At 43.4% G+C, this 17,721-nt stretch overlaps 1 protein-coding gene across 1 annotated transcript in view; it reads left to right on the top strand.

Moving 5' to 3' along the window:
- Col6a5 (collagen type VI alpha 5 chain) overlaps positions 1-17,721 on the top strand; it is a 100,610-nt gene that overhangs the window by 58,702 nt on the left and 24,187 nt on the right. Inside the window, exons 28-34 of the mRNA XM_052730626.1 lie at positions 995-1,057; positions 4,479-4,514; positions 4,629-4,665; positions 7,503-7,514; positions 8,529-9,016; positions 15,846-15,939; positions 16,451-17,107. Coding sequence (XP_052586586.1) covers positions 995-1,057; positions 4,479-4,514; positions 4,629-4,665; positions 7,503-7,514; positions 8,529-9,016; positions 15,846-15,939; positions 16,451-17,107 — 1,387 coding nt within the window. The remainder of the gene's footprint in view (positions 1-994; positions 1,058-4,478; positions 4,515-4,628; positions 4,666-7,502; positions 7,515-8,528; positions 9,017-15,845; positions 15,940-16,450; positions 17,108-17,721) is intronic.

The raw sequence follows: 17,721 nt of genomic DNA, 5'->3' as shown, positions 1-17,721 counted from the left end.
TAATAGAATAGAATAGAATAGAATATAATATAATAGAATAGAATAGAACAGAACATAAAGCAAAACCACATTGGAATAGGACAAAACAAGCACATGTGTTTTTATTTTTATTTTACATGTATGAGTGTTTGCTTGCATTTGTGCATGTATACCATGTATGTGCCTGGTGCCCTTGGAGGTCCAAAGAGGGCACTGGATCCTTTGGAACTGGAGTTGCAGATAGTTGTGAGATGCCATGTTGGTGCCGGGAAGGGAGCCTGGCTCCTCTGTAAGAACAGCAAGTGCTCTTAGCCTGGGAGGCATCTCTCCAGCCCTTATTGTTTGATCTTTATAGACAAAGGTTTTTACACAATCTTTGTGTGCCTTGTTTTGTTAGCACTAATCCCAGCTCTGACTAATTTAGATGTAAGTTTATGGCCAGTGTCAGAACACTCTGTGGCACTAAATAAAGGGACAAGAGGGAAATGGATGTTCACCAAGGATTAAGAGTTGGTGGCTTGTATTATGAGCAAGGAATTTACTTGATTTGAATAAGCTGCTACCTTTTATTTTTAATTAAATTATTATTCAATATCACCATTATTATTTATGATGCTAAGGATGGAACCCATACATTCTAGATAAGCACTGTGACAAACAGAGATACGTGCTTCAGTCCAGCTGTTCTTTTAAAAACAATTTTTGGGAGGTATAACATCTCATTTAAACTAAGATAATCCTGGTGCTGGAGAGATGGCTCGGTGGTTAAGAACACTGGCTGCTCTTGCAGAGGATCTGGGTTCAGTTCTCAGTACCCACATGATGGCTCACAGCCATCTGTAACTCCAGTTCTAGGGGATTCAATGCCATCTTGCCTCCATGGGTGCTGCATGCACATGGTCTCTGTCTACAGATACAGGCAAAACACCGACATATATAAAATTAAAAATTAAGCCTGAGATAGTCTCCATGGACAGAAAATGTAGAAACTACACTTGTGTCTTCTTTTTTTCAGCTCTCTCAAGGCTTGAAAGGCGAGAGTGGGCTTCAGGGGTCTCAAGGCCCTCCCGGACGGAGAGTGAGTACACGTGGGAACTGACTGATGTGTGGTGGTTTCTGGTATTCCCAATGGGAAGGATGCGGAATTTCAAGACAGAAGCACTGGGTTCGAGCACCTAGTCACTGTGTCTCTCAGTCTATTATTAAAATGAAGATGACATGTCCCTGTCCTCGCTGAAAAATTAGTTGTAGGGATCAAACACCGTGAACTGTAAGTGCAATGCGGATATTCACTGTTATGATTTATCGCTGAAGCCTTTGTAATAGGGATGGGCTTGCCTAGGTTTCATGGAGGAATCTTGACAGAGTTCCAGCATGCAAAGCAGGTTGGTAGATAAGAGTTTGCCAGAACCACTCTTCTTGCCTTTTTAGCCTTTATTTGGACTCTAGAGAGATTTGGAAATGTAACCACAACTTCCAATCTGGTTCCATTATGAGAAACATGTTGTCTCTGGAAGCATCCCCAGGCAGAGCCAGGCATGCCTCCCCAGGTAGACCTGCATCTGCTTCACTGCTTCTCACGTGGTTGATAATTAAGTGTCCCTCTTAAGCTGAGTTAGGGCAGAACTAAATACCACCAGCACCTGCGACATGGAGGAGACCCAGACAACAACGTAAATGCTCTAAGACTGCATGAAATGCTTTTTAGGCACTGAAGAATTCTTGAACTTGGGATCTAGCAAAGCAAAACTTGCAGATGGTTTCTTGGACAAATGACTCCATAGTAGAATATAATAATTATTTGTAAAGGATACTCCACTATATGCATTATGGAATGGGTGAGTATGGTCATGTGGGAGAACAGCTAATCTTTGGGCAAGTCTTCTCTACTCCAAGTTCATCTTTTTTCCAGGTCCTATGGCTTTAATTGGGGTGTGGTCTTTGTCTCAGGTTCTTGGTTCTTAGCTTTTGTTAAGGACTTGCTTGGAGTTACTCTTAAATCTCTCTCTCTCTCTCTCTCTCTCTCTCTCTCTCTCTCTCTCTCTCTCTCTCTCTCTGTGTGTGTGTGTCTGTGTCTGTGTACCACATGCATGCATGAGCCCATGGAGGTCAGACCTTGGGTACTCCAGAACTGGAGTTACAGATGGCTGCACATGGGTGCCTAGAACTGAACCTGGGACCTCTGCAAGAGCATCAGGTGCTCCTAATCTCTGAGCCATCTCTCTAGCACCTGGAGTTACTCTTAAGATCTCTTTCAGGATAAACTCTTCCTACTCCTGACCTTCTGCAAAATGTAGCTCCTACTCTCTGTATTACCCTGAAACTGTTTCTCTGTGTGAGTAACTGTGTTCTTTCCCATTTTCTGTCCTAATTTGAAAGGAGACTATGACTTAAAGACTCTTAGTGATTTCTTCACTGGTTAGAATCATGGACAGCACACAGCTCTGGTTAAATCAGAAGCATACAACAGGCCACCTCAGCATTTGGCAGACAGTTAACTATTATTGGATGGCTAAATGGGTGGACTGATGGGTGGATGGATGATGGATGTGTGATAGATGATGGATGGATGGATGGATGATGGATAATGGATGGATAGATGATAGACGATGGATGATGAATGGATAGGTGATGAATGGATGATGGATGATGAATGGATGATGAATGGGTGATGGATGGATGATGGATAGATGATGGATGGATAATGGGTGGGTGATGGATGGATGATGGATGGTGAATGGATGATGGATGATGAATGGGTGATGGGTGGATGATGGATGGATAATGGATGGGTGATGGATGATGGATGGATGATAGATGGATGATGGATGGGTGATGGATGGATGATGGATGGATAATGGGTGGGTGATGGATGGTGGATGGATGATAGATGGATGATGGATGGGTGATGGATGGATGATGGATGGATGATGGATAGGTGATGGATGGGTGATGGATGGATGATGGATACTCAGACAGATAAATCGATTGTCATTTAGAACTGAGGTTGGCTATCCTGACATTTCTGGTTAAGCACCTGGCCGGGGTGGGGGGAGTGCCCAAGGGAATGATTGAGTTTGAGTATATAATGCATTATTTTTTCTGAAATGAATGCACTAGCAAATACATTAAAAACCATGACCAATGAGAAGCCTGATCCTGGGAAGAAGAAGCAAGAGAAGCAAAGGGAAAAAACTCAAATGGAAGAGGGCCAGGGCTGATGTCTTTCCAGAAGCCATCCCTGCTTGATCTCACCTAACTATTTGTTTCTTTATTTTTATTTCTGAGATTCTAATATAATTACATTTCTTCTTCCCTTTCCTTCCTTTATACCCTCCCACATGCTCCTCCTCACTCTCCTTTAACTATATGGCCTCTATGTTCCTTAATTTTTTTTGTTTTGTTTTGTTTTTTTGAGACAGGGTTTCTCAGTATAGTTTTGGTGCCTGTCTTGGATCTTGTTCTGTAGACCAGGCTGGCCTTGAACTCACAGAGATCTGCCTGGCTCTGCCTCTTGAGTGCTGGAATTAAAAGTGTGCACCACCGCTGCCCGGCTGTTCCTTAATTATTATTGCACATATAAATGTATATATATTCCTAATATATTTTATTACACACATTACATACATATATTCATAATATATCATACACATACAATACACACACATATACATATACTTAAATATAACTTCTTCAGTCTGTATAATGTTACTTGTATGCATGCTTTGGGGGCTGACTATTTAGCACTGGACAGCCAATTGCTGTTCTTTTTCCTGGGGAAGACTACCTTTCCCACTCCCAGCTTTCCTCAGTTGCTTATAATTTATTCTTATGTTGCTTATTCTTTATGTCATATTGAGGCCTCATGGACTTTACCCCATTCTCCTTGACATTCTATTGGTTTCATCCTTGTTCAGTCATACTTGGGCAGTCATGTTAGTGAGATTTTATGGGCGTAGCTTCTGACATTACAAAGAGATTCAATCTCACAGTAAACACCCTCCCCAGCTATTTATATTACTTTGTTCCTCAGTCTTGTGTCATTTATGAGCTTAGCATGTATGCTCCTCTTTTGTGTAAATCTCATTTGCGATGCAATTGCCTTTGGTTCTTTTAGATATACTGAGGCTTATTGCCTTTTGCATTTTAAGCATCTTGATTTGTAAGATAATCTACCTCTGCATGCTCAATACATCTATCTCCTTTGTTCTACCCTGTGGAGAAAGTCTGCTGCTTATAATTAGGAAAAAAATAATTAGAAAAAGCCTCCTTTAGAAAAACTTCTTCTAAGGTTAGCATCTTTAATACAAACAAAAAAATAATATACACTCTTGATAGGAGTGGGAAAAGCTCTCTGTAATTGACCCACCAGGCTCCATAGTACTTAGCCACATTCTGCCGTTTCTACTTCCAATAAAGGAGGAGATGTTTAATTTTTTAAAATTTTCTTACTAAAAACTATAGTTCACAAATCAATAACTTGCTCTTTCCCTCCTTAGGGTCCTAAAGGCACAGCAGGGCAGCCCATGTATTCCGTATGTATCTCTTTATTGATGAAAATAAACAAAACCAATACCAGTTCATTGGGAACTAAACACGTGCCCCAGAAGGTCACTGCACTCATGTTTGTCCTCTCTTAACCTTTCTAGCCCTGTGATCTGATCCAGTTCCTGCGGAACCATAGTTGTGAGTATGTGGTCAAGAACATTTGTGGTTGGTGAGAACACTTGGGACTGAGTGTAAAGTGGGTGTGTGGAATCAGGAGGCTGAACTCTCTGGTGAGGAGCCTCTGTAATAGGATTGCCTTGGAACTGGAGGGACATCTCACATCCGAAGTGGAAGAAAAAGCATAAGAGCATGTGCTCATAAGGTGTTATGCATATAGGAAGAGGCAATATGCATATGGGAGATAAGACACTCCCAAAGGCTCATGAACTAGCTCCATTATTAATATGACAACTATAAGCAAAATGATGGGAGGGGGCAGAGTACTCAAGGGATGGACCCTGGGGCTATAGATGTAGTTGGTTAATTACTTAATGATTTAGATATTGGAGTCACTCATGTGTGGGTGAAATAATGATGCTTCCCAAGACTGTGAAACTAGAGAGACAGAAGGTGAGGGATGAAGTCGTGAAGCTGAGAATGAAGAAGGATCAAGTTGTACAGAATGGAACCCTAAATCTTTAAAAAGGGATTTGACAGAGAGGAAGAGCTGAGGTGTTGGGGAGGTGGTTCAATGGGGACAAGCACTTGTGTAAAAGCATGAGTTTGGGTCCCCACCATCCACATACAATGTAACTAGGGGGCTGGAGAAATGGTTCAGAGGTTAAGAGCACTGGCTGCTCTTCCAGAGGTCCTGAGTTCAATTCCTGGCAACCACATGGTGGCTCACAACCATCTGTAATGAGATCTGGTGCCCTCTTCTGGCTTACAGGGATACATGCTGATAGAACACTGTTTACATAATAAAAAATCTTAAAAACAAACAAACCTGTAGCTAGGCACTTTGTTGTGCACACAGTGGGCACACCACAGCTGTGCACATCTGTAATTCCAGCACTGGGGGAGGATCAAAGAGGATCAAAGAGCTTGTTGCTGGTCACCAGCCTGTAAAAGAATGGTGAGCTCCAGGTTCAATAAGAGGCTTATTCCCCAAGAATAAGGTAGAGAGCAACCAAGGAAGACACTGGGTGTCTCCCCTGCCCACCCCTGGCTTCTGCATGTACATGGGTAAGTGTCCCTGCCCATATGCATCCACAAGGAGATCAGGTGGAAAGGTTAGTGTGAAAGACCTTAAGAGCTAGAAGTCTCTTCAGCACAGGAGAGGAGGCGAAGAGGAGCTGTGATGGGGGAAGTGATTGATCAGTCTCTCTAGGCATTGCCAGCCTCCTCAGGGAGACCAAATGTCTTCCCCAGGGAGACCCAGGGTAAGGAGGAAGGGTAGTTCCTGGAGAGTTTGAGATTTGGAGGGAAAAGATTCCCCAGCATTGACTGAAAGGAGTCAGCCTATAATTAGCTGGAGAAAGGGTAGGTGGGTTGCATAATCTGGTAGAGAGAGTGGGTTAGCACTGAGCTCCCACTTATAGAATGGAGATAGAAGTTGGGTGGCAGGCCTTCATGGCTTGGTATAAGGCATCACCAAGGCTCTGTTGAGGTTGGACCCTGGTCTCACATCTGTAGATCCCCTGTCCTGCACCAGCTCTCTTTTACCCAGGGACTAGAGCCAAGGTCTTTGTTTGTTTGTTTTTGTTATTTTCGAGACAGGGTTTCTCTGTGTAGCTTTGGAGCCTGTTCTGGAACTCGCTTTGTAGACCAGGCTGGCCTCAAACTCACAGAGATCTGCCTGCCTCTGCCTCCCGAGTGCTGGGATTAAAGGCATGTGCCACCACTGCCCATCCAGACGAGGGCCAAATTCTAAACTGGTAGCTGGGACTCTCCCCTGAGAATAAAATTAATCTAGGAATATGGGGCAAGGGGATGATTGAGACTAGAATGGGAGGCTGCCAACGTTCAGTGCTGTGAGGGGAGCTATATAAGGAGAATGCTAGGGAAATAAACACACCAAGCAAGGTGAGGTGATTTCTCCCCACGTCACCCCACTTTGTAGACTCAAACCTAGCCTGTCTCACAGGTCTAAAGTCAACACATGGAGAGCTCTTTTCAGCCCTGGGATAAGGAGGAAGTTGTAGGTTACATGCGCTGTCTGATGGCTGTGGGCATCTCGTTGACCGCAGGACTAAGATAGACACTGGGTTTTGGTAGGATTGCCGTGAGGGCTCGTGTGCCCTGGAAGCTGGTTTGTCACCAGTGTTGGTGAACTTTAAAAAAAAAAAAGGAAGATTGGAATGATTCATTTGCTTCCCGGGAATGGAGTCAACTAAACATGCAAACTGTCAGGCCCGGGGTTTCTTCAAGATTTCCCAGCACTTCCCTTGGTGTGCTGTAGATTTATAGTGAGACCAGATGCTGCCCTGCCCACAGAAGTCCTTGGGGAAACCTCTGGAAGTGAAAAATCGCCGCATTTTTAATCAGAGACAAAGTTTATTTGAAAACACCCGCCCCCATGGTTCTCCAAATAGAGGTTCCCAAGGCATTCATCAGGAAAGAAAATCAGATCCCATATTTTAGCCTTGTGCTGCTGAATGAGTCTCCAAAGGCTCTAAGATGAGAGACAAAGCAAATTGGATTTCAGCTATCTGGCCATTTAATCAGGGCCTCATCTAGTCGGCTTCTACGACAAGTCATGGGCCTTTCAACTTCAGTGAGAATTCTGCTGAAGTCGGCCAGCTCTGGCTCACAGGGGAAATGGCCCGAAATGCTCCCAAATCAACACAGTTCTGTGGACTGCTCTCTGGTCTTTTAACCATGGCTCCCCACAACTTAGAAATTAGCCCCATTTTAAGTGAGGACCCAAATCTTCAGTTTGGTTGGGATTCTACTGTTTAATTTTTTTGGTCCATGTTCCCAAAACATAATGGATTCATCTCTCTTTGTCTTTTTTTCCCCCCTTTTCAAAACAGCCTGTTGGAAAGGTGAGTGTTCTGACCATACTATTGCTGAAATGGTTTCTGTATTTTGATAAGGACAATTTGAAGAAAGCCTTCCTCCCCTGGGAGAAAAGGACTTTCGCCTTCTATGCAGACATTTCTCTGCTGATGGTGACTCTTTCTACCTGTCAGTGTCATGTTTTTGACCTGAGTGTCAACAGTGACCATGGCGGCCCTCACACTATTGTTCTGTCTAGGGCCCATCACAATTTTTGACTCATTTTAAAGAGTAGTTCCTGTCTTTCTGGGAGGCAGGACGTACTGGAGATTCAGGGAACAGGGCTCTGACTCATCTATACTGTCTCCATCAACTGTAGCTAGAGTTTTCCTACCTTGCCCACAGTCAGAACAAATCTCTCTCACCTGCCAGTCCCACAGCCGCTCAGACCCAACCAAGTAAACACAGAGACTTATATTGGTTACAAACTGTATGGCCGTGCCAGGCTTCTTGCTAACTGTTCTTACAGCTTAAATTAATCCATTTCCATTAATCTATACCTTGCCATGTGGCTCGTGGCTTACTGGCATCTTCACATGCTGCTTGTCATGATGGCGGCTGGCAGTGTCTCTCTGACTCAGCCTTCTACTTCCCAGAATTCTCTTCTCTGCTTGTCCCACCTATCCTTCCTGCCTGGCTACTGGCCAATCAGTGTTTTATTTACTAACCAATCAGAGCAACATATTTGACATACAGAACATCCCACAGCAATCAACTTTGGCTTCTTGGATGTTACGTTCAGTGTCCTGCCTCCCTCTGACCCACATCCACACCTGTCATTTCACAAGTGCTACCATGTATAAACCTTCATGTATAAACCTTACCCTGCCTCGGGATGGTCTTGTTAGGACCTAAACTGCAGTAAGGATATCTGAGTCCTTAGATGCCTGGATGACTGCAGCCTGGGTTTTACCAACTGAACCAATGTCACTGTGTAAAGGGTGTGGGAATAGCTGTGACTTAGTGAAATCTCTTAATAGTTTTGCTTTTCTTCTTCATAGAAAAGTGCCCTGTGTATCCAACAGAGCTGGTATTTGCTCTGGACCAATCCTCTGGTATCACAGAAAGGAGATTCAATGAAACAAGAGACATCATCATTTCCATTATCAGGGACCTCAACATCAGGGAAAATAACTGTCCTGTAGGAGCACGGGTTGCTGTGGTTTCCTATGACTCAGATACCAGTTATCTCATCCGTGGTTCTGACTACCGGAACAAGAAACATCTCCTTCAGCTTCTTTCCCAGATAAAATACCAAGTCCCCCAGAAGGCCAGGGACATTGGCAACGCAATGAGGTTTGTGGCCCGCAATGTTTTCAAGCGGACATCTTCAGGAACCAATGTAAGGAGAGTTGCAGTGTTCTTCAGCAATGGCCAGTCAGCCAGTAGAGGGGCCATCCTCACGGCCACCATGGAGTTCAGTGCCCTGGACATCAGCCTTGCAGTCTTTGCTTACAATGAAAGAGTTTTCCTTGATGACGCTTTTGGGGTAAGAATATTCCTTGTTCATTTTAAAGATAGTGACATTGGTAAGGTGGTGTGAGAGTGAGTGGCACAGAGTCAGGGTCGGGGAGGGGTCTCTTGAGTCCCCCTGCAGTCTTAATGAGTCAGTGGCAGGAACAGCCAGGTTGTTAGACCCTGCTAAGTGCCCAGCCCTGGAACTAGACCTTCATGTCCATGCTTATGTATTCCCAAAGCACTGAAGTGAACACATGTGCAATCTCCATGTTAAAAGCCAGAGAACAGAGGCCTGGAGCATTCTTAGTGACAAATCCACTTCTACATGGCTACCAAGTGCCTATTAACTCAGATCCATCTGAAATAAACATGCATGAGTGGGTGTTCTGCTGGCCCTCTGCTGGCTAGTTCTGCTAGGAATAGCCACCTGCTCACTGCTGTCTCATCAGACAACGAGTTCTCAACTGTAATGGAAGAAGCTCAGGGGAGTGCTGAGCTCCTGAAATGGTACAGGATATTTAATATATGTGAGTATTTTCCTCTAAAGATGTTCTTTCATTTTTGGACCCACTCATGTTCAAGGAATCAATGTTCCTCCGTCTTCCTTTCTTATCCCAAACAAAACAACTTACACAAACCCCAAACTGCAGATCCTCTCCATTTCCTGTCCAGTGACTTGCAGTGTATTGATCACTCAGCAAACACGCGTGTGTTAGTGTCCTCAGAACTGACAAAGCACTGGACAGGAAGTGACTTGAGGGACTGAAGGTCGATTTTTGGCTTACAGGTCCATAAGGATGCAGTTTGTGTGGTGGGGAAGCACGGGGCAGCGGGTCACCACGGCATCTGCAGTGAGGGAGAGGAAAGATGACAGGAAATGGGGTACAGCCAGCAAACACCAAGGCCCGCCCCCAGGGACTCATTTCTTCCAGCAAGGCTCCACCTCCTAAAGGTTCAACAGCCTTGCAAAACAGCGCTACCATCTGGGGGCCATGTGTTCAAACATGGAGCCAGTGGAGAACATCCCACATTCAAACCACAAGAGGCTCCTGGAGCTGGGTGAAGCCATCTTCTTGCTCAGGAGGCTATGAAGATCTCTTCATATGCATCCATTTCTATAATAAAAGGTGAGAGGGAGTCAGCTTGCACACACACACACACACACACACACACACACACACACACACACACACACACACACTTTCAGGACCCAGGATCTTATATATATTAAAAGGACCAGCCTTAATATTATACTTCCCAGGGGCCCAGAAGAGAAAACTACCAACGGCTAGAATTGTTTTCGGAAAATGAATCTCAGCACACCGAGCTCTTTGTCCATCTACTTTATTCCTCTGAGACAAAATCCTATCTACACAGCTTCAGTTCTGTTCTCATGCCTGGCTCCTTTCTTGCCTGATTTCTCTCTACCTTTATCTACTGTTCCCTCTAAGTTCTATCTTAATCCTCTTGTCTTAATTCTGCCTCATCTAGGTCCTTCTTATGTCGTTCTTACCCAGCTAGTACTTCCCCATCTGGCTCTTCCTCATCTTCCATCTTGTCCACACTTTCTCTCTTGTCAAAATCCTCCTTATCCCTCTCAGTTCTCTGCTGTGGGATGTTCTGTATGGCAAATGTGTTGCTAATTAGTCAATAAATAAAACACTGATTGGCCATTGGCTAGGCAGGAAGTGTAGGTGGGACAAGGAGGAGAATAAAGCTGGGAAGTGGAAGGCTGAGTCAGAGAGACACTGCCAGCCACCACGATGAGAAACAGCATGTGAAGATGCTGGTAAACCACGAGCCATGTGGCAAGGTATAGATTAATGGAAATGGATTAATTTAAGCTGTAAGAACAGTTAGCAAGAAGCCTGGCACGGCCATACAGTTTGTAACCAATATAAGTCTCTGTGTTTACTTGGTTGGGTCTGAGCGGCTGTGGGACTGGCAGGTGAGAGAGATTTGTCCTGACTGTGGGCCAGGCAGGAAAACTAGCTACAGTTCTCCATCCTCAAGTTCTCCACTCCTCTCTTCCTCTCCATCTCCTTATGTCTCTAAATCCTCTCAAGTCTCTGAGGTGTTCAGTTATAAACTCAAGCCAGAGCGATCCTCTGGCAGAGGTCATAAAGGCAGGTAAGAATTTTCCTTAGGCAGTGGCCGATAGGCTTTCTTTTATAACCCAAATGAGTGCTAATGATCAGCTAGTCAAGAATGGAATTTATGTGCTCAATCTACATTCCTGGAAGTGGTTAGGTAAGAAATTAGGAGTCTAGTAGTAAGACTGTAAGGAACGAGGGTCTCACCCTAAATTGCACAAGAAATAAAGCTATCCTCCTGACCTGGGAGACAGGTGTTTCGTTCGGCCTTGGATGCTTGATAAGTATTTTAGATAAATACACTGTTAGGAGTTCTTGGAAGCACCCATAGCATTACAAGAAAATCACTATAGGAACAAGCTAATATATATATATATATATATATATATATATATATATAAGCTAAAATATCACCAAGACTTCTTAAGCCATGGCTTGACCTTTGGAGAAGTCCTTGACTTTCCCAAGTAGTAGCTTTTGTGATAGTAGCTGAATTCCATTACATTTTCCTGCGGCTTGCAGCAGCAGGAGCCACAAGAGTTGCTGACAAATCAGACCTTCGAAATCAAGGTCTCCTGGCTCCTGGTTTCTCTTTTCAGGCTTTCCTGCCTTCCCTAATTTTGTTCTCTGCAAGAAACAAGTGACATCTCTGCTCTGAGAGCTACATCGAGTTCTAGAATAGAAGAAATCTGAAGGATGGCAAACTCAATTTATAGTCTGATGGGTCCATGCCCAAACCCCATGGAGGCCTCAGCATGGGAGCACTCTCAGCTGCTCTCCAGAGCACTAACCTAGTGATATTTCTTAGCACTCTGCTATTGCCAGATGACACTCTGACTTGCTAATTCTAGCCACGAATCATCTTGAACCATGCTTCCTCCAGTCATTTCATGTATACCCCTGCCTCTGTGCTTCTCTCCCAGGATACCTTCTTCCTCTTCCTTCAGCCCTCTCCGTGTACTTTGCAACTTTGGAGTTTTATGTGCGTTTAAAATTTTTATCATTATGAAGGGCTGGAGAGATGGCTCAGCAGTTAAGAGCATGTAATGCTCTTGCAGAGGACCTGAGTTCAACCCACAGCACCTGTGTTAGGCAGCTCCCAACCACCTGTTCCTCCATCTCCAGGGTATCAGGTGCCTCTGGGTCCCACAGGCATCTGCACTCAGGTCCCCATACCCACACAGATACACACCCACACATATAAGAAATGTAATAAAAATATTTTTTACTGATATGATAAAGAATAGCTTGTTACTGTAGCCAGTATTTCTGTGTGAAGATAAACATTTTTACGTGGTTTTGGGCATTTTACTTTTCTGAGCCACATCACCCTCCTCATTCCATTTTAAAATAGCTTCTTTTGACAAATCTGTTTGAAAATGGTGCCTCATTTTTCTTATCTCAGTGTTCTGCCTCAATTGGAAACCAAATTTGCAGCATCCCCCTGATGTTCCAGAAATTTATAAAAATGTTGCAAGTTTTAGATTGGATCTCTAGAAATCTGTTCTTCTCTATGGAGTTTCCTCCCATGCGTTGAACAGAATGAACAGTTATTAAGCACTGAGGCATTCCCCTAAAGCATTACAGTCTTATTCTTGTTGGAGACTCTCTGTCTACTATAGATCATGTGCACCCTTCTGTCAAATCCTTCTAATCAAGAGAGGAAAAATCTAATTTTCCTGGCTCAACTTCTCACTTTAGTTATGACCCTATTCCTTAACTCCCCATACAATGATTTCTCAGGGAAATTGCCTGTTTGCTGTCCACAGCACCTCTCCTTTCTTTCTTTCTTTCTTTCTTTCTTTCTTTCTTTCTTTCTTTCTTTCTTTCTTTCTTTCTTTCTTTCTTTCTTGCTTTCTTTCTTGCTTTCTTGCTTTCTTGCTTTCTCGCTTTCTCTCTTTCTCTCTCTCTTTCTCTCTTTCTTTCTTTCTTTCTTTCTTTCTTTCTTTCTCTCTCTCTCTTTCTCTCCCTCCCTGCTCCCTCTCTCTCTCTTTCTCCCCGTCCCCATCTTGATATTTTGCTTAAGTTGAATTCACTGAGTCAAGAAATTATCTTGCTTCACCATCCTGGGGGCTGAGACCATGCACAGACTACCACCTGGCTCTTACATTCTTTACTGAACAAATCCTATTCCCATTTTTATTCCTACTACTGTCCCCAAAGTGCTCTTTTCAGTCAACAATGTTCTCAATATTTCTATCCTCAGGGGCTGGTTCCCACACTCAGCCCACATAATTTATTAGCAATGTTAAGAAAATTGTTGACCCTAGATTTTCTTGGAGACATTTGTCTCCACTGACACCTTACGTGAACAAATGACTATATACCTCAGACAGGATACCAGGGACAAACCAAAGCAACAACTCACCCAGTCTAGCTCAGTGAACCAATGAGTTTATTGGGCTTCCATATAGGTACATATATGCGTGAGGGTTGTGGTGGTCTGAATTAAAAAAATAATCTACCCTAGGCTCAGAATTGGGATCCTTGGTCCCCAATTGGTGGCACTGTGTGGGGAGGCTATGGAACCTTTAGGAAGTGTGGTCTCGCTGGAAGGAAGGAAACCTGTCAACCAGTTGGCTTTGAGAGCTTGTACTCTCAGCCCTTGGGTGGTTTGCTCTGTCTCCTGTTGTGTTTAGGGTTGGGATGTGGTCTCTCAGCTTCTTGCTCCTGCTTGCAGCCATGTCTCCTCACCATTTTGGACTCTAAGCCTCTGGAACCACCAGCCAAAGAATCGTCCTCCTTCTCTAAGTTGCTTTTTGTCATGGTATTTTATCACAGCAACAAAACGTAGCTAACACAAGGGATTGGGCCCAGGAACACGGACAAGGGTTTGCTTACAGGTGCATGGGTGGAAGAATTACTTAACTGAGTGTGGGTGACACCCAAGCCACTGCATCACTAAGCAGTTTCATCCAGGTGTGGATGATCCCTCCTCCATGACTATGTAGGTCAGTCAATGGTCACTTCCTACATGGCTAGCACCTCCCACAACCATATGCAGTTGGGGCAGAATTACACACAACTGGAATAGGTAGCAAGGGCAGAAGTGTCTGGAATCTCTGGTGAGGGTCTAATGACCCTCCCTCCCTCCCTCCCTCCCCCTCCTCCTCCTATGAGAAAGGTCAACAGAGCCAACCTTGTAGAGAGTTGCTTGTGAGTAATCACAGCTGTTCTGACTAAGAGGGTAATGAGTTACATCAAAGGTCAGCCTTCGCAGCATCTCATCTTCCTGGGTGTTCTCTTACCTCATTGGCAACCCCTTCTCAGTTTCTCTTTCTCTCTCATTTTCTAGGTGGATTTCATTTAAAGGGTGCCTAGCATTTTCCATCCTCATGACCCTACTCCATTTTAAAGGGATATGATTACCTGTCAACATATTAGATAATATACTTATTTTGATGTTTATGACAGGTGTACCCCACTAGAGCATAATGCAAAGGTGTTTTTATCTGTTCTGTTTATTTCACTATCCCTAATATCAAATCTCTACCTATAACATTGTTGGCATCTAATACATATTTGCTGAATCAAATCCATATTTGTTGGATGCATGAATAAATGAAGGCAGAGCATGTCTTTACTCCTGTAAATTTTCTTGGTTTACTGAGTGAGCATGTAGTCTTTAGACATGGGAACAAAAATGATCAACTGTTAAGTAAGGCCCAAATGTCCAAGTTCATAGGAGAGGAATAACATACAACTTTCAACCAGCTGAAATGATTACAAGTATGTTCAGACACTCAGTACTTTACAGAAAGGCAGAGGGTGTGGCTTTTCTGGTCCTTCGGTGATCTGAGGGAGGGGGAAAAACAACCCTGAGCATTGCTGTGGGTTGAGGGGTAGCCTCATCACCATCTGGAAGTGATATGTTCTTCTCACTGTGATAACAGCATCTGCTTTGCACAGGACCATAAAAATAAATGTTCCCGAATTAGGTATTGAATCAACGGATTAATGAATGAGTGTTGCGTATTGCGCATTTCAGTGAATGGTAAAGCAAAACAGTAATCAAGAAACAGATGGGAAAAGAATGAGAGCAGTCATCGGAGAGACAATGGAGATGGAGGAGTTACAAGCAAGAAGTTTGAATAAACACACTTTCTTCAGTCTATCATCATTTGAGATCAAGGTCCATGTGGCATTAGGAAGGTGAACCCTTTTGATGGAGTGCAGTAGAAATGGTTCTGGTATCACCACCCAAAGTGACTGGTGGAAACCTACAAATGAAAATTTTCCGAAGGGCCCAACTTTAGAAGCTGGTATTATGCGTATCCCATCATGTGACACATAGAAACATGTTAAAATTAGCCCAGCATTGCAGCCATGGAAACAAGAGATGTTAAGACTGAGGCTAGAGAGAGAGTTTGGAAGTTAAGAGAACGCTCCTCTCCTTCAGAGGACCTGTGTTTGATTTCCAGCATCCACATGATGACTCACAATCATTTGTTATTCTAATCTCAGGGGCCCCAATGCCCTCTTCTGGCCCCTAAGGGCATCAGACATGCGGGCATAACATCCAAACACATTAAAAAATATATCCTTATCATGAAATAGGGATGTTGATGCTGTGTGTGTGTGTGTGTGTGTGTGTGTGTGTGTGTGTGTGTGTGTGTGTGTTTATGTGATACTGAATAAACCAAAGGATTACAACTCAAAGTGATAGTGATATCAGTCATTTTTCAAGCTTTTACTCATGATGAGCATATAATTTCCCAGTAAAGGTTTCAAGTGTACAAACAGCATTTGCTTCTTTTTTCAATGCAGTTTGATGATACTGGGACATTTCAAGTGATTCCGGTTCCTCCGGTTGGGAATTATGAGCCCCTGGAAAGGCTTCGGCGCTGCACACTTTGCTATGGTAAGACCTCTGTGAAGGTTGACTGTGCAGGAGGCTTAATGCCTTCCCAGAGAGTTATTGAACTGGGCTTTTGTGGGAGATTTCTATTTAGAATAGTAGGCTCTATTTTCAATTTTTAGAAAATGCACTATGTCAGAATTCCAATCTCTAATTAGTTTCTAGAGTTTCTGTAGAAAGTGAAAACTGGTTTTGAAAATTACCTGGTTGGGGCAATCTTTCCTAGGACAGTGTTGTAGTTTGTGTTAAGAACCTCTAAACTACTAAAATACTTTCTTTGTGAGTTTGGACATAATTGTGGACTTCAGAGACACATGCCACCTAAATCTTCTTTCACCATAGACACCCTGATGTTAATTGCTAGTTGCCACAACATTATTGAGACATTGACCACTTTCTGTTAATTTAAATGATGTAAAATAGAAGAAGTATTGATATGATCATTAATTCTTAGAAGCTCTCAGTGTCTTATGCTAACACTGATCCCATGATGTATTTCTCTGTGTGTTCTCAGACAAGTGTTTTCCAAATACTTGTGCAGAAGAGACTTTATTTCCTGAAAATTCATACATGGATGTAGCATTCCTCTTAGACAATTCCCATAATATAGCCAACGATGACTTCCAAGCCATGAAAGCATTGGTGAGCTCAGTGATCGATGGCTTCCACATCACTTCAAACCCTTCAGCCTCGGACTCTGGTGATAGAATTGCTTTGCTGAGCTATTCTCCCTCAGAGAGTTCCAGAAAGAAGAGCAGGGTGAAGACAGAGTTTGAGTTTACAACCTATGACCACCAATCCATCATGAAGGACTACATCCACACTTCCCTCCAACAACTAAATGGAGATGCCGCCATTGGTCTTGGCCTACAGTGGGCCATGGAGGGTCTCTTTCCAGGAACCCCCAATCCAAGAAAACACAAGGTCATCATTGTGATTTCAGCTGGAGAGAATCATGAGGAGAAGGAATTTGTGAAGACTCTGGCTTTGAGGGCCAAATGTCAAGGCTATGTCATATTTGTGGTTTCTCTGGGCTCCACACAAACAGATGAGATGGAACAATTAGCCAGCTACCCACATGATCACCATCTGATACAGCTTGGGAGAATGCATAAGCCAGATCTGAATTATATTGTAAAGTTTCTGAAGCCATTTGTATACTCTATTAGACGTAAGTCATTATTTGGTTACTTTCTTTTTGGAATAGTATTTGGTAGTAGTATTGATAACCTAAGATCAATATCATGAAATCTAAATGAATCCAAATATATAAATTAGGTAGTGATTGGGGGCAAAGGTGGAACATATCCTGAATGTATTCTGCTTATGCCTTGGGTGTAAGATGGTGAGAGCTTGTCATGGTAGCTTGCCAAAATCTGTGTAGTAGAAATCACAGAGTGACTGGTGGTCTTCCAAGCTGTATTTGTTTAGCCTGAAAAAAATCCTAACAGCTCTTAGAAAGTATGGATTGAGCATTTAAATGAGTTTATTTTCTAATCTTGGCACATCGTGGAGAGCTGTGTGAGAATGTGATGACCCAATCATGTCCCATAGGAATCCTACAGACCTGGAGGCAGCTTCCTGTTCAGCAGGGTTAGGGTGGAACCTGAGACTGTCCCTCACAGGCACCTGAGTAATGCCAGTGTCCTGGGTCACAGATCACAATTTAAGCTGCAGTCCTGTGTGCTGCAATATGCTACCCTTTGGATACGGGCCAGCCCACAAACTGACCTGTGAGTGCTAAGTTCAAAAATTAAGAGTAAAAACTATAAAGCTTTTAAAGGA

This window comes from Peromyscus californicus, unplaced genomic scaffold (assembly GCF_007827085.1).
Source record: "Peromyscus californicus insignis strain IS unplaced genomic scaffold, ASM782708v3 Scaffold_11__1_contigs__length_118956290, whole genome shotgun sequence".
Lineage (NCBI taxonomy): Eukaryota > Metazoa > Chordata > Mammalia > Rodentia > Cricetidae > Peromyscus > Peromyscus californicus.
This window is presented reverse-complemented; position numbering and strand designations above follow the sequence as displayed.